The following is a 21,151-nucleotide window of genomic DNA, read 5'->3' as shown; positions in this document are numbered from 1 at the left end:
CCTCTCCAAGCTCCCAAGTCTCTCAAGTCTTGGCCACCATCCGATTGTACCAGAAGGACCCAGATGACGATCGTTAGCTGGGGCGGGGGTGGGGGGGGGCTGGTGAGCTGCATCCCTAATGCCTGTGAAATGGCACCGCGAGCTGGGAGTCAAACCGCGCACTGGTCTGTTAGGCTCCTCCAGCGTCCAGCGCCGGAAGGGGAGCAAGGCAGGGGAGCAAGGCCCGATCGGCCAGCGACGCAGAGCCAGTGCCCGGCCGAACCCCGTGAGGCGCCCTTTCCTCGCGCCTTACCCTCGGGGGCGCGCTGGGGCTCGGGCAGAGCTGGGTTCCGCTGTTAGGGCGGCTGACGCCCAGTCACGGGTCCCAGGAGAGCGCCCGTAGGCGCCCGTCGCCAGCAGCTCTCCGGGTCCTGGCGCGCAGCGCAGCTTCGTGGCGCCGCCGGCCCTCGCAGCCGGGGTGCCGGGGTGCCGCGGTGCCGGGGTGCCGGGGTGCCGGGGGCCCGGGGAAGAAGCGCAGCGGGTCCGGCTCCGGGGAGCGCGGCGCGGCCGTCGGGGGCGGGAGCCTCCCGGGGGCGGGGCGCCAGCTCCCCCGGCGGAGCGCGCGCTGCTCCGCGACAGGCGGGCGCCGGCGGGCCACCCGGCCGACTGGGCCTCTGCGCCTGCGCCGGCGCCTGCGCGCAGCCGCGCGGCCCGCTCCCCCCCCAGCCCCGGCGCGTGGGGGGAGGGACCCGAAAGGCGGGGCGGGCGGGGGAGGGCGGGGTGGGGGCCGGCGGGGCGGGGCGGGGCGGGTGGCCGCGCCCGCCGCGAGGACCCCCGGAGCCGGCCGCCGCGCGCTGGGGGCCCCTTGTCCTTCCGGCGGGGGTCCGGGGCCGCGGGGCGGGGCCACATGGAGGCCCGGGGCCCGGACAGCTGCGGAGGAGGGGACGCGGCGCGGGGCGCAGAGGGGCGGCCGGCGCCCGAGGCCAGGGTGCACTTCCGAGTGACGAGGTTCATCATGGAGGCAGGTAACCGCGGTCGGGACCGGGCCGGCCTCGCGGGGACCCGCTGCCCGCAGGAGGGGGCGCCAGGGCCGGGAGCCGGCGCGGCCGACCGGGCGGGGGGGGCTCCCGGGGACGGGCCTCCGCGTCGCGCCGCGCCCCGGGACTCGGCTCTGAGCTGCGCGCGGACGCGGGCGCCGCCACCTCGCGGACGGGCGCGGGGCCCAAGGAGAGGACGCGGGAGGCGCCGGCCCCCAGCCCGGGCGCCCGCCGCACCTGCCCGCCGGCGCTGCGGCCCGGGACGAGCCCGCGGGCCAGGGCCCCGCGCGCCCCTCGGAAGCCCCGCGGGCGCGTCGGCAGCCGCGGCGGCCGCCCGGGCTCCCAGCGGAGACAATGAAGCGAAGCGGATTCCTGCAGAAACACTGTGTCTTTCCGGCCCTTGTATCGGCCCTGGCGGCCCCACAGTTACTTCCGATCTTTGTTACTTTGTGCGCCCGGCGCGCGTGCGGCCTCTGGGGGCTCCGCTTTCCAGGCCGGCTCAGCAGGGCCCGGGGAAGTGGTGCAGGACCATTGAGCCCCGGGATTCGGACGCTGCCCGGGGCGTGAGGCAGGACGGCGGGGCCTCTCGGGGGCTGCCGTGCTCCCGCGTGGACGCTCCACGTAACCCAGGGCAGCATGCGGCCCTCTGAGCACTCGCCACCGAAACAGGACTTGGAGGGGCATGCGCAGCTCTAGCGCCTTCTCTGACATCCCTTGGTATGAGGGGTGCCTCGCCCCAACTGTGTAACTGAATTTCAAGCCTTGAAAGGCCGAAAGCCCTTCCGGGTCCCTCTCAGAGGACTTCTTGAGACAATGGCCTGCATATGCCCTTGCTCCCCCGTGGGACGCTGAACACTGGCCCTCCGAAGGTGTCCCCATCCCAAGCCCCTGCACTGGTGACTGTTCTTACCCCACGTAACAACACGCAAAGGAGAGACTTTGCAGATGACATTCAGCATCTTGATGTGGAGGGCAAACTGCCCTAGATTATTCCCCAGGCCCAGAATGATGCCACCCACCACGTCCTTAGCAAGGCAGGAGTGATGAGCAGAGCAGAAGGCCACACGAGGACGGAAGCACGGTTAGAAAATGCTTCCCCGCACTTTGACCAGGGAGGAAGTGGCCACGGGCCAAAGACTGCAGCCACCTCCAGAAGCTGCAAAGGGCAAGGAAACCTTCTCCCGTGGAGGCTCCAGGAGGAATCCACCCTGCCCACGCCTCCAGCTTAGCCCCCTAAGACCCATTTCAGACTCCTGACCACAAGGGCCGTAAGAGAAAGGATGCGTGTTGCTTGAAGCCACGGAGTCTGTGGCGATCTGTTAGAGCAGCCCCAGGGGACTAACGCCCCTCAGGGAGAAGCTAGCGAGTGTGATCTTAATGACGTTGGTTGTCCTCCACCTTCTTTCAGTCTATTGGATGCCATTTAATCTTCTCATTGTGAACTTATATTGGTTCTGTGACCCAATGCCGTGATTTCCTTAGGAGCTGTCCAGAGGCGGGGCCGGGGCAGAGGCTTTCCCCTCTGCTGTCATCTTGGCAGGATTTTTGTTAGGTGAGCTGTGGGGGTGGGGCGGCCTCTAGTTAAATGCCCCCTAAGGTAGCCACAGACACACGACAACGTGTGGCCCTTTCTGTGATGTGGTGCAGAAGCCGACAAGCCAGCTGCTAACCGAGCACTAGTCTGAAGCCTTGCCTCTCCTAGTGTGGTCTGCACATCTGTAGCTTGGGTGTGACCTGGGGTTGACCCCGGGTGGCAGGGGGGGCGGGTGGCTTGGGAGAAGTGTGCAATCCACAGTGCTGCTGGAGGGGACACCACATTTGCGCACGACCCCCCAAGGGGCTCACTGCCCCATTAGGGCATGAGAAGCCTGGCTGCAAACCTCTCAGGTAGAGGGCCCAGTGAAAGACTCAGCACCCAAGGCCAGCTAGGCTCCAAGCTCCTGGTCTTGTCTGAGCAGTGGGGTACCCCCTTAGGGCCCAACAGCAGCTCCACTCATGCGGTAGCACACGCCTAGCACTGGACTGAAGTAGCCTCCTGCCTGCTTTCTCTTGGTAGGTGTCAAGCTGGGGATGCAGTCCATTCCCATCGCCACTGCTTGTACCATTTACCATAAGTTCTTTTGCGAGATTGACCTGGACGCCTACGACCCCTACTTGGTTGCCATGTCTTCCCTTTACTTGGCCGGCAAAGTGGAGGAACAGCACCTGCGTACTCGTGACATCATCAACGTTTCCAACAGGTAATGGCTCCAGGCCTAGGCCTCTGGGAGGACTCACCGGTGTCCGCCCAAATGGGAGGGCAGAGAGGGGTCCCACTGGACCCTGACCCCCGGGTGCCAGCAGCCAAGCTCAGAAGGAAGCGCCAGAGTGGTCTTAAACCAGGGCAAGAGGCACTAGCCGCAAGGGCAGGAATGAGGCCAGGGTCAGAAACCCCTGGGTGTCAGTGGAAGAGAAGCTGGGGCCAGATGAAGGGAAGTCTAGAAGGCCAGAGGGAGCATAGTAGAGCCGGGCTCATGGCGTGGGGAGCTTGGCTAGAGCACAGGGAACTTGGTGAGATGTGTCCAAGTGGATTCATTTGGAGTTTTAGGGCAGGATGGATCGAACCAGCTGTGTTTGGTGGGACCTGTGCGACCTTTCCATGTTGGGGGGAGGGCGTGGACCCAGTTGGGCAATGATTTTATTACGATGGTGTGAGAAGGCGAGTCAGAGTTGCTAACCAGCATCTCTTGCCCTGCTGCGGGTATGGTGCTCTGTGCGCAGCACCCTTGGGCGCAAGCAGCCGTATTCCCACTGGGGAAGGGTGTGGGGGTCCAGCCAGCCAGGCTGCATCGACACCCAGGGGGCCCAGGAGAAAGCAACTTGTGGAAAGTCACTGACCAGCAGAATGGCATAACCTTTCTAGAAACCAGTCATTAGGAAAGAAACCTGTTTTGTGTTGCTTCTCTTTTAATAAACAGGTAACGGGAAAAAGTACTCCCTCCCCCGCTAAGCATGACAGGTTCATGATGTACCGTTAAAGGCTGAGAGAAAAACCGGAGAGGGAAGCAAGGGAGAGCTGCCAGAGTCCACCTGTAATTGCCAGGTCCCCAGCAGGGAGGACCGGCAGAGGGGAAATTGTGTGGCTCGCTAATTGGACATGAGCACCCGGGTGGGATTTTGTGGGGGAAGTTGGAAAAGGAGTGAGGAACTAGGAAGGCTGAGTCATCAGCAGGGAATTTTGATCACTTGAGTGTGAATTCTGTTCTCCTGCATCTTGGTGATCCTCCTTAGGTGGGAGTGTTGTGGATATATATGGTGTAAATAAGGACAGAAGGATCTGGAACAAAGGAAGGACGATCTGGGAAACGTAAAGCTGAAATACAGTTATTCTTCTGCATAGAGCATCGCCACCACATATTCAAATACCTCCCCTGGGCCCAGAGTAAGAGCCCTGGGCACTGCCGGGCCAGGTGATCCAGACTGTCCCTCACAGCGGGCTGACCGTAACGGGAGCATGAGCAGTGCAGGGTACTGGAGCTTCCAGGGCTTCTGGAACAATTGCACAGAACTCGTCTTTCCCCTGGACATCCTGTTGAGTGATATGGGACAACCCATGAGGGCTGAGACTAGAAGCTGGCTTCTTTTCGCTGTTGGTTACTGTTTTATCCTAAAGCCTAGACAGGTAGATGACGAATGAGTTGAAAAGCACCAGCAGAACTGGCCCGATCTATGGCAGAAACCCCCTGGAGTTTGTGTCTCTCTCCACGCAGGTACTTTCACCCAGGCAGTGAACCCTTGGAGCTGGACTCCCGCTTCTGGGCGCTCCGGGACAGTATAGTGCAGTGCGAGCTCCTCATGCTCAGAGTCCTGCGTTTCCAAGTCTCCTTCCAACACCCACACAAGGTACCTGCTGGGGAATCGGCAACTATTTCTACAGGCATGAACCTTTCCGTCTTTGATCCAGAAAGCGCACCCACCGAACCCTCAAGAACATGTGGGGTATGTGCGGGACAGCAGAGGCGCCACCACCGGGCACCGGGGCTCCTGACTGCGCCCAGTGACCGGCTCAGGCGGCCTCTCTTGTCCCACTCACCGGGGCTTCCCAGACAGTTCCGATTTCGGCTTCCGCCTCCCCGCCTGCTCGGCCGAGGTCACAAGCCGGGATCCGCGTGACTCTTGAAGTCCTTGCAGATCCCGTGACCCATATGGCTTGTGTGCTCAGTGAGCCACAGGGAAGCAGGACAGGTTTCAGGACCTCCCAGACGCCCTGGCCCGCAGAGTTGCTGCTCTGCCTCAGAGCTCACACGCAGCCTGGCTGCGCTCAGAAACCCACCAAAAAGCTGAGTCACAAAGTTAATTAAGTAGCACACTTTTCACCGCTAGGAACACCTGGGTCCCAATCGAACTGTTTCAGGCAGCAGCAAAAGGGACCTGTGACGCCCCTAGAGCCCTTGGACATGATACCTTCGGGGCCCCAGGCCCCCACATGGGCAGCTGGGAAGCACGGCCTGCAGGGAAAGATGTGGAGCCGTGTGGGGCTGGGACATGGGCTGCGAACAGGATTTTTTTTTTAATTGGCATTTTTATTGAGGCAATGGTAGATTTACAAGCAGTCGGAGGGAATCACCCGGAGATCCTATTTGAGCTGGAGACTTTGCCCAGTCTCCCCGAACGGAAACATTTTGCAAAACTCCAACCCATATACGAGCCAGGGTGTCGGCACCGACACAGCCCCGCCCCTGCCAGGGATTCCGGGTGTTGCCTGCTTGTTACCTGTACCGCGTGGTGCTGTACGACTTTATCACATAGCACCTGCGTATGTCCTCCACCGCAGTTAACGTACAAAGCTCCAGCGGCACAGGGGCCCTTATAATCTCACCCCACCCTTCCAGACTGCCTTTCCAGTCCCGGAAACCCCTGGTGGAGATTTTGAAATAGTTGTGTCTCCGGTCGGTTGGTCGGTTAGTCGGTCAGTCGGATTGTTGGTTGCACGACGCAGGGGGAAGGCAGCAGCCGCCCTGCCTCTGTGGGGCGGTCACGGTGCCAGGCGCCGGGTCTGGGGAAGAAGGGCACCTGCCAAGGGAGCTGTCGGTGCCTGGAGCCTCGCGGCCCCCACTTCCATCAGGTCGGGACGGGGTATACGGTGCCAAGGAGCCCCCTCTTCCGGGGCGTGCTGCAGTCCCGTGCGTGTGTGTTTGAGCCCGTCGAGCGGGCCTCTCGGTGGGTTGGCAGGTCGGGTGGTTCAAGCAAAGCAGCCGGCTTCCGAGAGTGGGAGCTCACAGGCAGCTGAGCCAGTAAAACCAGTAAAGAATTTACAGCCGAGGACAGCGCTCCTGGCAGACAGTCACCAGCCTCAGTCCTGAAAGTGGGCGTCCTGTCTCCGGGTAGTCCCTGGCCTCGGGCCGGGCACGGGGGTGCCATGGTCTGTTTGGAAGATGAGGACACTATTTCTGGAGCTTATGTTGAGCTGGGCCAGGGCATACACAGAGCGATTTTTGACGATGGCTAAGTAGGGCTGTGTGACGGAGAGGGACCGTGGTAGGGGTGGCCACCGAGAGTGGCTCGGGCAGGTCGGGGAGCAGGCCAGGAGTTGAGAGCGGGTGGGCACATGGGCCCTGGGGCAGGGAGAGAGACGATTTGGGGCCGAGGGAGCAGAAGGGAGCAGCAGCAAACGCCAGGGCCTGAGGGGAAGCTTGCCTGGCAGGTTCCAGCACGTCGGGCGGGTGGGGCGGGGCCCCGAGGCCCGAGGAAGACACCGGGGCCTTTATCCAAGTGACGCGGGCAGCTGTTGGAGGGTAGGACAGAGAGATGACTCGATCCAGTTTGTGTTTGGTTCCTGAGACAGCTCAGGGGGAGAGTGGCCGGTGGGCGGTGCGGGGGGCACAGTACCTCTCAGCGAGGAGTCAGGTGTCTCGGGGGCTGGAGCCCCGAAGGCCAATTGGCTGACTGGTGTGTCTTTGCAGTACCTGCTCCACTACCTGATTTCCCTCAAGAACTGGCTGAATCGTTACAGCTGGCAGCGGACCCCCGTTTCCGTCACTGCCTGGGCCCTGCTGCGGGACAGCTACCATGGGGGGCTGTGCCTCCGCTTCCGGGCTCAGCACATAGCCGTGGCAGTGATCCACCTGGCCCTGCAGGCCTACGGGGTCGAGGTGCCCGCCGAGGCCGAGGCCGAGAAGCCGTGGTGGCAGGTGAGGTGACTGCTCAGTATACTGGCCTGTCCCCCTTTCCTTTGCCTAAGGATTTCCAGATGTCCTAGTACCCAGATGTCCATGTTTCTCTGTAGTAACTGTCCACAAAGGAGGCTACGGGCTGCTTTGGAATGTAGAGGCTGGAACATACCCCGTCATAGTTGTCTCAGGTGGGGGCTGTCCCCCTTGGCATTGTGGACTTTTGGGGCTAGGTCATTCTCTGTGGCAGCACCGTCCGCTGTAGATGCCAAGGAGCATCCCCCACCCGGGTCATGACACCCAAAAATGTCCCCGGACGTTACCAAGTGTCCTAGGGTGGGGATCACCCCCACTTGAGAGCCACTTTGTTCAGCCAAGCACTTTTATTGAATTGAGCGCAAGCTTGTCACATATCACAGGCTAACAGACCCGGAGTCACATCAGAAGAGGCATAGGGAGCCCTCTAGAAAGATGCATCGATGTTGGAGAGGCAGATAGATGATAGCTAGATCGACACATGACAGAGGGGGGTGGGGTGCGGGGTGCGGGACAGACACATGGAGGACAGAAGAGGGACGGGTGGATGGCTAGACGGCAGATGGTGAGGCTGACGGTCCAAAGGTTTGCCGGACTGGCCCAGGCCTGCTGAACCCACAGCGCGGTTCGTAGAGCGCGAGTGTGGGGGAAGGACCGCCGTCCAGGACGTCTGCAGTCCTCTGGCTTGCCCCCGAGGAGTGCCCACTGTTTCCCAGGGTGGAGTTTTGAGATCATTTCCCGCTTTCCCATTCCCACACTCGAACTTTGCTGTTCCTCTTATAACGCCTCGTTGTCTGGCCTTGCCCTGGACGCGTTCCCTGCGAGCAGTGTTTGCGCTACCTGGAGCTTTCTCGTCCTGTGCACCCGCCCTCCCTGGCAAAACCCCGTGGCCAGAGGTCCTCTAGAATGTGCCGTCTGTTTCCTGAACAGAGGGTGCCTCCTGGGTGCCCTCCTGGGGCCGCTCCGGGCTCCCCCTCCCTTCCTGCAGCCCCCCTCTGCGGACACCCAGCTTCTGCTTTCTGTTCTCTTGTCCTTTATTGTCTGTGGAACCCCTCCACCTGACCAGACGGTAGCTGCCGGGAGGTTAGGGCTCTTGTCTGCTTCAGCAGCTGCCCTGCGTCCAGCGCCGAGACCTGGCACACAGTAGGTGCTCGTGCATCCTCGAGCAAACAAGTCTGTCGCCCTGGTCTCTGGCGAGACGCCCCTCCTCTGGCAGCATGGGGTCAAACGCCATCTGCATAGACAGCAAGTACTGCTCCATGCTGGGCTTCTCAGGGAACTTCCAGTCCTGTGACCATAGTGTCGCTGCTCGGCTGGAACCGGGTGGCAGCAGGAGGGGCTGCCACTTGCCGGCCCTGCTCTCCGAGGGCATCTGGTGGGCAGCCCCTGTCTCTTGGCTGCTTGGGTCTGCGATGTCATCACTTGCTTCCCACGTTTTCTGCTCTGCCCGTGTCTTCCTCTCCGCTCTCCTTTCTTGTCGCCTGCTCCTGAACTTCCCGGGGCGCCACCTCACCGCCTCTGCCTCCGCAGAGGAGGGTGCTGGGAGGCAGCTTTCACAGGCTTACCCAGGACCTGTGACGGCTGCAAGGAGCGGGGTGGCATACTCGCATTGGCTCAGCGCTTCACCTTTCCTGGGTGGCTCCGGGCCTCGGAGTATCCACAATCTGGGTGCCTTTGGGCTTGTGATGTGCCAGGCCCAGCGCCTTATGATAAACGGCTCTGGATGACGCCCCCCGCCTGCCCGGCCGTGGGCGCTGCCGCCTGAGCTCGGAAATACTTTTCCTCCTTGCGCTCCCCGCCACTCCTCGCAGCTGCCTCTGTCGTCTCCTGTCTCTTGTCTGCCGGGGGCTGGGGCTTCGCCGTGCTGGTCAGGAGCCCTGGGAGAGCTTGCTGTGCTTCCACACCCGGAGCCTGCCTGCACTTGAGCGTGATAGTGGCGAGGCAGGCTGCGTGCCAAGCTGGGTCGGGCCCTGGGCAGACGAGGCACCGACTCTAAGCAGTAGCGTGTTGTGGCAGGTGTCAGCATCTCTGCCCTCACGAAGGCTGAAAGCTGTTCCACGCTACGGCTCCACACATCGTGTCCGTGCTTTCCTCCACGGGGGGATTCTTGGATTGCTTCCACCTTTTGGCCCTGGACTACTTTTTAACAGTCTTTTCTCGGCTTGGGCTCCCCAGGAACTTGCAAGTCGTGGCCCTTGGCAAGCAAGCCCAAGCCCATATTTCCGAGGCATTAATTTTCTGCCGAGAGTCTGGGGCGAGCTGGCCCATCTTCCTGAGCCAGGGCTTAGGGGATTTTCGGGCCGCTGTTTCCTACCTGCAGCAGTAGCTTATGGAGGGCCCTGGCTTTCTTTGGGGCCCGTGGAAGGGGTACACTCAGGTCTAGTGTTTGCCTTGGCTTGGCCCAAGGTCTTGACCCTTCTGGTATCTTGGTTCCCCAGGCAGCAGCCCCTGGCCCAAGGGGCCACAGCATCTAACCAAGATCTCATTTTGCTTTTTATTTGTGGTATCAGGGCTCCCCGAGCACACCCTCGGGCTCGGTGCTCCACCACGGGGGCTCCCAGGACTCAGAAGAGCCGTAGATCAGCTCACAGTTACAGTGGTTATGGTCACTCACGGTGAAAGCACACGGGTTGGAACCAGCAAGGACGAAAGGAGCTCAGGGCAGGGTTGGGGAGAGAGCAGGGGCGAGCCCCCAGGTCCCTTGCCGGGGGAATCTCCCGCGGTGCTGTGTGACAACACGCACAGGGTGCTGCCACCAGGGCTGCTTCCCCGTGTGCTGGTGTCTGGGGCCTCGGGTGCAGGGTCGGTCCCAGAGGCCCGGAGCTCCCGCGGGGTGACCTCGGATACCCAGGCCCTGCCCCCTAAATGTGAGGCCAAGAGGCGTGGCCCAGGGCCCTACCAGGAATCACGCTGTCGGCACAGACTGCCTGGCGGGGCCCTCGGCCCCAGGGAGACGGAGACCCCCTCGTCAGGCAGGACGCGCCAGGGGCCTAGAGGTCCTTTCCCAGGGGTTGGGCAAGGGCCCCAGCTTCCTTGGGGGACATGTGGGGTTGGCCCTAAGCTGTACAACCCTGTTGGTTTGGGCCCCTGGGGGTTTAGTTTACAATTTTATAAGCTCTCCAGCATGGTCTGGAGGACGGCTGGTCCAGGTTATAGAACCAGGCCCTGGGTGTTCTCCAGGGGCCAGCTCAGGGTGGGGTGGGGTTCAGCAGTCTAGCCTGTTTACTTCTGCAAACGCACTCCTGGCCCAGCTCTGTCACTAAGTCCCTGTCCTATTTGGGTCAGATGATCACCCAGGCCTCTTCCATCTGGAACGTTCTCTGCTTTGTGATCAGCCTCAGCAGGCTGGAGGCGAACTGGCTTTGCAGAGAGCCGCTCTCATATCTGAGAGCCACGTCCCTGTGCCACTCCCCCGCCCCGTGTGATGGGATGCCCTGCTTAGTGGTGGGTGCCTTGTTTAACACAGAGGGAGTCTAATCAGCACCTGTTTTCCTTCTCCTTTCTAGGTGTTTAGTGACGACCTTACCCAGCCAATCATTGATAACATTGTGTCTGATCTCATTCAGATTTATACCATGGACACAGAGATCCCCTAAGGCCCTGGGCCAGGCCTGCCCAAAGAGAAGCCCGGGATGCTCGGCTGCCTGGGGACGGCACCACCGCATCGCCGTGACGGCTGGTCCCCAGACGACCAGCTGGGAGGACTGGTTTTGTGCTGCTGGAGACGGGCTGGCGAAGGCGATGACCTGCAGCCGCTTTGGTTCTCATGCTTTGACTGTCCCTGGCAGCTGCGGTCCGGACGGTGATGGGAGCTGTGCCTCCTGCGGGCAGGCCGGGGTGCGCCAGGGGAGGGGCCCCCAAGGCATCCGTGTCTGCTTTTGTCCTTTGAGAGGACACCAACTGCAGTTGAATGTGGAATCATTGGAAGGAAATATCAAAGAACACATGAGACTGCACTCTTGGGGATTTTTTTAACGCCAGATTTATAGGAAGTATGAATGTGCAACATAGATGGAATTTTATTTTGTGTAATAAAAGATGATGCAAATCAATGGAGATGCCCTGTCTCTGCTCTGTGGCCGAGGCTGCTCTGGCTGCTGGGGGTGCCGTCCAACCTCAGTTCCCCTGAAATGCTCTCCCCGCGTGGAATCGCCCCTTGTGCTCCGGAGGCGTCCTGGAGGCAGGCCCCTCTGTTGCCTTCTGAGGGCGTGGTGGCCCGGCGTGCACTCACACCGTGGTGGTGTCCCCCCAACGGAGTCCCCGTGTCCTCCCTCCTCCACTACTGGGACATTCGTGGAGCTTGGCGCTCGTCCTGTTCAGTGGGTGAGCATCGGTTTTGGAGAGAGGGATGAGGGCCTATCCTTTGGGTTCCCCAAACCCAGATCTGACCAAAATGTAACTGGAAAGTAATTGATGGAGTTTTCTTTAATGTCAAGACTGTGACTGGATGGAGAGCCTGGGGAATCTCGGGGCCACGGCACCCTCCTGACCCACTCGAAGGGCGGTTCTTCCAGAAGACCTGCTTTTGGGTGCGTTAGAGAAACCGAGCAGCCTAGGTGGTTCTCCTGGGAATCCCCACTGGGCTCCACACGCCATCGAGGTGGGACTGTCCCTCAAGACATGATGGTGTGGGGGCCCGGGGACTGTCCCAGGTGCTTCCCTGGATTTGTGACGTTGTTGCCAGGGGAGCACGGGCTTTGGATACTGGCTGCTTACTGTCGGTTTCCATGGAACTGGGCCACGGCTGTTTCACCTTTGGAATCTGTCTTCTCTCCCCTGACCAGATCTCAGGCTTAGAGCAGCTTCAGTTTCTTTGGATCTGTTCAGCTTCAGCCTCCGGTGAGGCAGCTGCCCTCCACCCCTCCCCGCTGGATGCGAGGTGGTTTCCTCAGCTCTCAGAAATCAGAACCGCCTGCTCTGGATGGGAGGGCTGGGGGGGGGGGGTCCGGGCCAGCCCCCTGGCGAGTTCTCTCCTCTGCACCTGTTCAATCTGTTTGCTCGCCACCCCCTGCCCCGGGGCCTACCAGAAGGAAGGGAGGATGGTTGGATCAAGCCCTGGAGGGATGGGTGACCCTCCCCAGCCCAGGTTGTGAGGCGCCGAGCTGAACTGGGAAAGCATAGCTCGGGGCTAGCGGCGCTGTGTGGAGATTATGCAGCTCTAGGTTTCCTTTTATGCCTACGGCATAGCAGGCCGGTTCCTTTCTTTCCGTGGGACTCGGTTTCCCACTTGGTAAATTGAGCAGGTTGGACCAGATGATGTCAGACTGGGATTGCTGGTTGCTATTTTTATTTTCACTCTTTTCTGACTGCTGTTTTAGAGCCCTTGGCCCTCCTGTGTGCCTGTCCTGCTGCCCGGCGGGACTTGCAGGCCTCGCGGGCTGGCCCCTGGGCCTTGTCCTGTCAGCGCCGGGCGCCCTGGGGTCATCCGTCTGCCCCGCTGCGGCTGGGGCCCGAAGCCGTGCCTTCAGTGTGCCATCCTCGGAACAGAGAAGCAGGGAAGGCACCGGTCAGCAATGCAGGAGGCAGATGAGATGTTCTGAAACCCCAAGCTTCCACGAGCTTCTCGGTTCAGAGCACATCTTCCTTACTGGAAAGTGATAAATCGCCAGAGCCTTGCCTGGCCTGTTGAACCGGTTGAAGGAGTGGGGTGGGGTGGGGTGGGGGCAATCCGGGTTCTAGGACAACCTGGGCCAGTCTCTGGAAAGCTGTGGTGCAGTGGACCCTGGACCCGGCCCCCGAAAGATGTGTTTGTGTCCTAACCCTTGGAACATGGGGTCTTTGTAGGAATTGTCAATGTAAGATGAGATCCTATGGGAGTCGGCTGGGTCCGAAGCCAGGATGACTGGCGACCTTATAAGACACAGTGGTGGAGTGTGCAGAGGGAGAAGGCCGTGTGACAACAGAGATGGGAGCCGTGCGTCTGGCAGCCAAGGAAGGCCAAGGGCAGCAGCTGGAAGAGACGAGCTTTGGCGCCCAGAGCCCTGGGAGGGGGCTCCGCCCTGCCCACACCCGAGTCCCTGACTCCTGGCCCCCGGAGCTGGGGGACAGCTGGGGGACGCTAACTTCTGCTTCTTTAGCCACCGCCCCACCCGCCAGCGTGTGGAACTGCGGCAGCTCACACCGGGCCTTCCCTGGACTCTGGCCGCACCTGCTGCCGGGGTGCTGGGTGGTGAAAATGGTGAAACCCTGGCGGGCTTCGTGAAGGAATGAGCGTCGGAGCGCTTCCTTGCGCCACCTCAGTTGGCTAGCTACCAATCTGCACGGGAACCTGTGGTGTACCTGATAGCGGGAGCGGAAGAGTGTCCACAGGCAGGAATGAGCAACGTGGGGGGGCGGCATCGCTCCCTAAGGTGCCAGCTGTCTTGACGTGGCATCCGGCCCCATCTAAACTCGCTCAGCCTTGTGCTTCGAGGTGGATTCACACATCCGTGAAGCAAGGGCTCTTTGCTATTTGTTTGCTGTTTTGTGTTATTTGTCTTTTTGCCTTTTTTAGAAGTATGGACTCGTGGTGGTGGTGGGGGGGAGCTTTTTTTATGGGGGGGTGGAGCTTTTTCTCCTTTCTTGGCAGCTTCCCTGGAAAAGGCATCCGCCGGCATTGCCAAGTTTGGAAGTGTGATGTGTGGAGTGGAAAAATAGAAACACAGGGAAAGGAGATGTGGGTAGTCTTGGCTGTCACCGTGGTCGTCATTTGCAAGGTTTGGACCTGAGCTGCCTTTGTGGGCAGGGGGTGGGTCGCAGAGCACAGAGGCCCCCCTCCCCACAGGTGTTCAGAGACACCAAGTGTGCGAAGGAACGGGTAGGGGAATGACCCGGCGAACAAGTGAATGGAATAATGGGTTTTCTTTCCATGGCTTTGGCTTGAAGGGGAAGTCTGTGATTGCAACCCTCGTGTGCTGCTGGCGGGAGTTTAAAATGGTGCGGCCGCCGTGGAACACAGTGTGGCACCTCTTCAAAAAATGAAACCTAGCACTACCGAATGGCCCGGCAACCCCACTCGTGCATGTAGACCCAAGAGGATTGAAAACAGGGACTCAAAACACATATCTGCACACCCGTGTCCACGGCAGCATGGTTCACGGTAGCCGAAAGGCAGAAAGGAACCCAACGGTCCACTGACGGGTGAACGGGTAGGGAAACTGCGGTCCATCCACGCAGTGGAATGTTGTTATTCAGCTTTAAAAAGGCAGGAAATAAAAAAAATAATAAATGAAAAATAATAAAAAGGCAGGGAATTCTGACACAGGCTACAGCGCGCGTGAAGCTCGAGGACACTAGGCAGCGTGTCTTGGAGCAGTCGATTCAGGGACAGGAAGGATGCTGGGCACGGGGGCCTCGGGGCACACGATGAGGAATTGATGTCTAATGCGGACACATTTCAGTTCGGGGAGATAAAGATATTCTGGGGACAGATGGTGGGGATGACTGCGCAGCGCTGTGAAAGTACTTGATGTCATCGAGCTGTTTGCTTCAAAACGGTCAGGACAGTGACTTTTATGTTCTATATCTTTTGCCATAATAAAAAAAAAGGAGGCCGCATGTGTGCCAGGGTTCTGACATTTGGGTTGGTGGCCCCTGCCCTCACCTTCCTTTGAGGACGCTGGCCTGGACATTCAGGCTGGGAGCCTCTAGGCCACGACAGTTAGAGGACCACCATGCAAACCTCGGCTAGCAGGGCCTCCGACCCCACAGGGCAGCCGAGCCCTTTCTTCCTTCCAGAAGGATTGGGCAGGTGGCTGCATACCAGGGGGCGCTCCGCACACCCTTCCTGGGGCTCGTCGCAGCTTGGTGAAGCGGATGAAGACGCCTCCTTTTCATTCCAAACGAGAATTCACCAACTAATAAATCACACATGTTACCCAGACTGGGACTGTAGCAGCCTTTCATTTTTTTTTTAATACACAGAAATTTTGGTCTATTCTTTAGGAAATTCAACTACAGACTCGAAATTATTATGCATCTGGTCTTCCTCACGAAGATAATTTTTGTTCAACTTTATAACAGGCAAATAAAAAGGTAAAACATATTTAAGAACTGAACACAGTTGACCAAGCCATTCCGTATAATATGCTTTTATAGAGAGGGGCTTCCTCACGAGACAGGTCCCTCGGCCTGAAGACTGTACAGAAACCAGAGCGACAATCCGAGGTCACGGCGCCCCTTTTCTGAACCCCACACCCCGAGGAAAGGCAACGTAGAAACTCAACAATGGACACACACAGTAGGCAACTTTGTACAGCAGCAGTGAGGGTTTTTGTTTAATATATATTGACCATTTGTTCTACCGAGGTGTCTCTAACAGAGAATGAAAAGAAGCCCATGAGCAGAGCGTATGCAGCTTATCTTCTTCAATTGAAAGATTTCCGATTTTATTTCTAGTTTAAGAACACACAGACCCTCAACAAATTGAGTTGCCCTTTTTGTTGTTGTTGAAACAAGGACATTAGGGAACAGTTTACAAATGGGTAACATTCTCGATGTGCCCTTTGGAATAAAGGGATGGCTTTAAGTTATCTGTAGCTGGCATTTTGAGTGGGATTTTCTTTTCTAACTGAAATTCCTTTGCCCGAGATTGGACTACTCCTGCTCAGGGGTGACATGGCATTCGCGTTAACGGTAGGGACCGAGCGTGTTTGGGATGTCCACCCGGATGCTCACACGGGCAGGTGGAGGTGAGACGAGTCCCCTGCCGGTGGGTGCAGCACAGGGGACGTGACGGGTGAGCCAGCCTCGCTGCCCATCCACACCTGCATTTCCGTTCTGACCCGTGTCCCTCAGCCCCCCGCTGTCCCTCAGTGGCTCAGCCTCAGGCCCAAGTGATAGGCACATGTACAAGCTGTGGTCGGGCCTCAGGGGCCTCTCTGCAAAACACGAGACAGATGGATTCAGAAGGTAAAGGAGCCTCTGCTTTTCCTGCATTTCCCTCCCTGGTTAGTGTGCGTTCAGGGGAAACTGAGGCTTGGCACCAGCGGTGCCCATACGGCAAGGAGAGGTCCCCGAGGGAACCGTCTGGGGAGCCCAGGCCCAGCTCTCCCACCCGCAGACACGGGGCTCCGCCGGCTCGGCGAAGCTGACCTCCTCAGCCTTCCGGGGCGCGCGAGGAGGAGCCACAGGTGTGGCAGGAGCAGCAGCAGCCAGGTGCCCTTGCTCCCAGGTGCCCTTGCTCCCAGGGGCTGCACTTCTGCATCTGCGTCCCCTGCGTCGCCGCAGGTGGCTGCAGACACGACGCCATGCCTCCGTGGGTCAGAGTTGTCCTTGAACGAGAAGACCCAGGTCGGACGAGTGCTTTGGCAGGTGGCGACTGAGACCTTGGCCCAGTCACTCGACAGATCCCTCAGCCCACCTTCTCGCTTGCAGTCGCATCCGCTCCTCTTGGGTTTGGATGGTGCCTCTTCCTGTGCCACCTTCCACCTGGCTCGCGCTGCTCTCCCCGCCACCCCCCTACCTCGGGGCCCTGGGGCTGCTCCGGGATTCTGGGCTCTGCCAAGGGGTCGACGAGGCGGTGTGTGGGGGGGGTGCGGCCCTTCATGCTCTTGAACTTGGGCTGCGGACAAAGAGAGTCCACGAGGCCGACTTCAGGACTGGGAGCCGAAACCGACGGAAACCGAGAGCGAAACTCCCCTTTCCACCTACTGGAGGGGATCATTCTCGTCAATACTTTGGTATTTTCCTTTTAAATAAAAAATTCCATTGAAAGGGTTTGTTTCTCCGCTATAGGCAGGGGTCTCAAAGTGCAAGAGTTCCAATTAGATCCGCCCCGGCCTCGTGTCTCTCTCCCCGACCTTCCCAGGGGTCTGCACAGCGACGGTCCCCGGGACTGTGCGAGACAGAGGCCCTGGGTGGAGAACGGAGGCTGGGCGGGGGGTGGGGGGGCCGCGATCGGGGAGGCCGGAGGGCGGGGGGGGGGGCAAGCAACCAAAAAGATATTCTTGCAGTCTCGTTCCCTGAAAAAAACCTGCCACAATAAATAATGAAATTTCAAAATAAAAACACCTGATAAGAGGAATGGAAATATCATGCTGATAAATAGCTCCTTATTCTTTAAATATGCATCTGGTCATCCGTGCACGTATATGTCTATACGCACGCACATATCTACGCACACACGCACACACATACAGACCGCACGTGGTCCTGGGGAAGGGGCGCTCGGTGATGCGGGTACATTTGCAGGCGGCTCCCAGCTTTTGGGGGGGCTGTCTGGGCGGGGCTGTCCCCCCGGCCCTGTGGAGCAACGTTCATCCTTTCTCTTTCCGTCTGAACCTACCGGGCCCACCGCTCTCCGGCGGGTGCAGGGAAATAAAAAAAAAAACAACCTGACACCAGCCCCCTGCCCCACCGCACAGCCCCAGCAGCCAACATCTGGTGGAATTGTCGTGTTCATTAGAAAATAAAAAAAAAAAGCTCCGATAGAAAAAAGGGAAACACAGCTGTTGTCACGCTCCGGCTTCTCCGTCCTCGTCCTGGGTCCCAGGTCAGAAGCCCCGGGTGGGGAGGCTTCTTGCCAGCGCCGTGCTGCGAGCCCCGTCTCCAGCCCTCGGCCACGTCCTTGCAGGCCCGAGCCGTCCCGTCCGTGCGCGTGTGTGCGGCGCGCCGAGAGCGCTCCCCTAGAGGGACGTCTCCACGCTGTGGAGGGGGCTCCCCGGTCTGGAAGAAAGCACTGACGAGGTAGCTGACTTGGTGCCGTGCGTGCTCAGGTAGATGCCGCTGTCTATGGCGTTGTTGTTCTGGTTGGGGGACGGGGGCGGGGGGGCCCGCAGGCGCTCCTCGTTCTCGTCCACGTCCGTGTCATCGATGAGTGGGATGTTGTGGGTGTAGTCGTTGATCAGAAACTCGGGCGTCGCCATGAAGTTATGAATGGACGTCTTGGATTCGGGTTTCTCCAGGCCTTCGTAGAGCGAGCTACGGAATGCTTTCACCACCCGGATCTGGAGGGGGACGGGGGAGCCCAGGGGCCCGCGGCGGGAGCAGGGACGGAGGGACGGAGGGAGGAGACAAAGAAGGAAACAAGGAGACAGTCAGTGCCTGGCCGGTGCTGGCAGCGTCCACCCACACCAAGAGCGCAAGCTAGGCTGCGTGACAAATGTTCATCCGCGGGAATGGGACGGCGGGGGCGGCAAGGGCCCTCAGGCTGGGGTCCACGTCCCATCAACCGGTCCCTCTGCAGGACACGTGGCAGCGGCTTTCTCTGGGCCGGCCTGGGCAGGTAATTTGGAACTCGAGAGTGACCACTGCGCAGGACTGTTGGCTGTTGCCTCCCGCTTCCCAGCACTGGGAAGTGGGGGGGGGGGCGGCTTAGGTGGCCCCTGGGCCCTCTGCCACATGTGAACTCCAATTTGGGAGGACAGAAAGGTGACCCCACAAAGGGACAATGCTACAGAGTGGACTCTCCACTTCCTCTTACCAGAAAGGCGGCAGAACTTTCTGGTAAGAGAAGGTCCCCGGCCTATGGGCGCGTGGCTGGCCTTTCTCCAGTGGGGTTTCCCTCCCTGGCTTCTCTATATTCCTCCACTCTGTCCCGCCAGCTCTTGTGACTGTCGCCAGCACCCGCCATGCCCAGACCCATAGGGCCATCAGCCTTCCTTGCTGCTAAGTCCAGTGACTACTTTTGTGTCCCCATCTTATGTGGTCTCTCAGGGGCACCCAATAGAGCTGACTGCTCCTTTTTCTGGAAGCTCCTCCCGCCTTCCCTCCTACGTCACCGGCCGCTCTGGCCCTGTCTCCTCCACTTCTCCTTCCTCTGTCCCACGGGGCCCCAGAGCCCTGGCCTGGCCCTGGTCCTCCTCTTCCTCTCCGTTCATAAGCCCGGGCCCACCTTCCGGCCCTGACCACCACCACGGGGCTCACCTGGCTGTAGCCGGGGGCTGTGGCCCAGGCCCCCGCTCAGACCTCCAGGCCCGAGAGCCTGCCACCCTCCCGTCTGGAGGCATCCGACCCTGAAAATGGCCCTACTTTTGATATGCACCCGCTAAACCTGTCCTGCTTGGGTGCCCTGATCCCCCGCGACGCTTGCTCCTGCCTCCTAAAGCCCCCCCAGCCCATGGCTGGGTGCCTCTGACTGGTGGTCACTTCCCTTCGCAGACCCCGCTGCCTTCGTGTCTCCTGCCTTCACAGGCACTTTGCAATCTGGCGCCTCTTGCCTCTCCAGCCCTCCCCGGCCTGCACTCTCCTCCTCCTCCTCCTCCTCCTCCTCCTCCTCCTCCTCCTCCTCCTCCTCCTCCTCTTCACTTTCCAAGCCAGACAACTTTCTTTTAGTTCCTGGAATCTGCCCTGTTCTCCCTCTACTCAGGCTTTTCTACATCTTGTTCCCTGGCTGTCCCACTGTCACTGGCAGACCTTGGATCAACATAACTCCACAGGGAAGAGCTTCCCACAGTGCCCTGGGCCCCGGCTATGGTGGCCCTTGGCCCCAGCCGAGCTCAGGCACCCTCTGACCCCCGCACCTCCCCTCCTGCGGGATCTTGCTCCCAGAACTAGCCCCTCGGTCTGTGCGATCACACCTTTGCCTCCGTGAGTGCTCGAATGTCGCCGGGCCCATGAGCCACAGAGCTGCTGCCTCTCTGTTCCCTCCCTGGTGCCCCCACCTGGGCTCCCTCTTGGTTCTAGAAGCCCGACTTGCTGGGAAGGCCTCTGCTGGGCCCCGCACGAGCCAGCTGGCCTGGTGCTGAGATGGACCAGCCAGCTCTTCCCCACGTGAGTGGGTGGACACGGCATCAGTTCTGAAGTCATTTCCAGGTCGAAGGTTCTAGGGCTTGGTGTTCTTGGTTTAGACTAGGCGTTGGCCGATTGTGGCCCAAGGGCTCACGCTGGCCCTCAGCTTGGTCTCCTAAAGTGTTATTGCCACACAGCCACGCCGTTGGCTTCTGCGTGGTCTACGGCTGTCTTCGAGATCCCAGGGCAGGGCTGGCTAGTTGTGACCAAGACCTGGCCTGCAAAGCTAACCCTGATTGCTTGAAGGTCCTTGAGAGGAAGTCGGCGGCCCCTAGGTTAGAGCGTGAATCGGACCGCTCACAAGGAGTCCCTGTCGACCCTCCGCTGTCTGGATCCCGGCACTGCCATCGCGTGGCCAAGCACAGGGCTCCTAAGTCACCTGAAGCAAAGACAGTCAGCCAGAGCTCGGGAAAACTGGGATTTCCTAACCCCAGATCTCACATCTGGTGAGGATTTTCTCGGAAGTTGGTGAAGTCACAGCTTCTGGGTTACAGATGGCCAACGATTTGCCCTCACTCCCTTGACTCCCCCAGGCTGGCCTCTGAGAAAGGAGTCACCCAGAAATCGAGGTGAGATTCATTTGACACTTTAATGCAAAGAAACAGAATTCACGTTTTGGAGGCATTGCAGATGGAGCCTCATTCTTTGGGCCTTTTCTGGTGCCAGAATTGTGGGGGAGCTGCCGGGACATTTGTCGTGGCTGTGTGGCGGTGCTGCGGTGTCTGCCCCAGCTGTCGGCCACAGCCCTCAGGTCACCGCACCCCAACGCCGCCGGGCCTGGGGGCCTGTGGGCCTGTGGGCCTGTGGGCCTGTGGGGTAAGCCTGGCAGCAGTGACCTGGCCATGCTGGCTACACCCTTTCTTGTAGCTGAGCAGCTCCCCTCAATTGGACCGGGGTCCCCTGATGGCCGGACCCCTGCTGAAACCCATCTTCGGGTCTCCCCGTGCCTGGCTCAACTCCAAAGCCTGCCCCCAAACGGCAGCCAGCCCTTCCCTCTCTAGCTTCTGCAGTTCTGGAATGTTCCTTCAGGGCGCTCCTCCCGGTCTAATGACCCTCTTGCCACCAGCCTTGTTCGCTGCCTCGACGGAGCGAGGTGGCAGGTGGCGCCGGGGCTGCTCACGCACCCACGCGGCCGGGGGCTCAAGGCTAGGCTTGTGTCACCCCAAGTGTCTGAGAGCTGGCGGACAGTCAGCTTTCCTCCACGTCCCACTTCCCCGCGTGAGACCTCAGCCTGTCATCAAG

General features: G+C 59.9%; 2 protein-coding genes across 18 annotated transcripts in view; one reads left to right on the top strand and one right to left on the bottom strand.

Moving 5' to 3' along the window:
* Positions 1 to 807: 807 nt before the first annotated feature.
* Positions 808 to 11,257, top strand: CCNQ (cyclin Q). 7 transcript variants are annotated; one of them, XM_055339001.1, is made up of 6 exons: positions 934 to 1,004; positions 2,499 to 2,568; positions 3,073 to 3,256; positions 4,766 to 4,994; positions 6,959 to 7,186; positions 10,708 to 11,257. In XM_055339001.1, the coding sequence occupies exons 3-6, from the start codon at positions 3,087 to 3,089 to the stop codon at positions 10,795 to 10,797; spliced, it is 717 nt and encodes a 238-aa protein (XP_055194976.1). In that variant the 5' UTR covers positions 934 to 1,004; positions 2,499 to 2,568; positions 3,073 to 3,086; the 3' UTR covers positions 10,798 to 11,257. The 7 variants fall into 7 exon arrangements, with proteins under 7 accessions (XP_055194971.1, XP_055194972.1, XP_055194973.1 ...); XM_055339000.1 differs by having other exon boundaries at positions 937 to 1,004; positions 2,425 to 2,568; XM_055338996.1 differs by lacking the exon at positions 2,499 to 2,568 and having other exon boundaries at positions 808 to 1,004.
* A 3,825-nt stretch (positions 11,258 to 15,082) lies between these two features.
* The window catches only part of ATP2B3 (ATPase plasma membrane Ca2+ transporting 3), a 43,919-nt gene continuing 37,850 nt past the window's right edge, over positions 15,083 to 21,151 (bottom strand). For 10 of the 11 annotated variants that reach the window (XM_055337282.1, XM_055337283.1, XM_055337289.1 and 7 more), the window contains one exon: positions 15,083 to 18,126. In XM_055337282.1, the coding sequence (XP_055193257.1) occupies positions 17,806 to 18,126 (321 nt within the window). In that variant the 3' untranslated portion in view covers positions 15,083 to 17,805. The remainder of the gene's footprint in view (positions 18,127 to 21,151) is intronic. The other variant, XM_055337288.1, reaches the window with a different exon arrangement.

The sequence above is a fragment of the Nyctereutes procyonoides genome, unplaced genomic scaffold (assembly GCF_905146905.1).
Source record: "Nyctereutes procyonoides isolate TBG_1078 unplaced genomic scaffold, NYPRO_anot_genome, whole genome shotgun sequence".
In the NCBI taxonomy this organism is placed as follows: Eukaryota; Metazoa; Chordata; class Mammalia; order Carnivora; family Canidae; genus Nyctereutes; species Nyctereutes procyonoides.
Note: the sequence above shows the minus strand (reverse complement) of the source record. Positions and strands in the feature narration are given on the sequence as shown.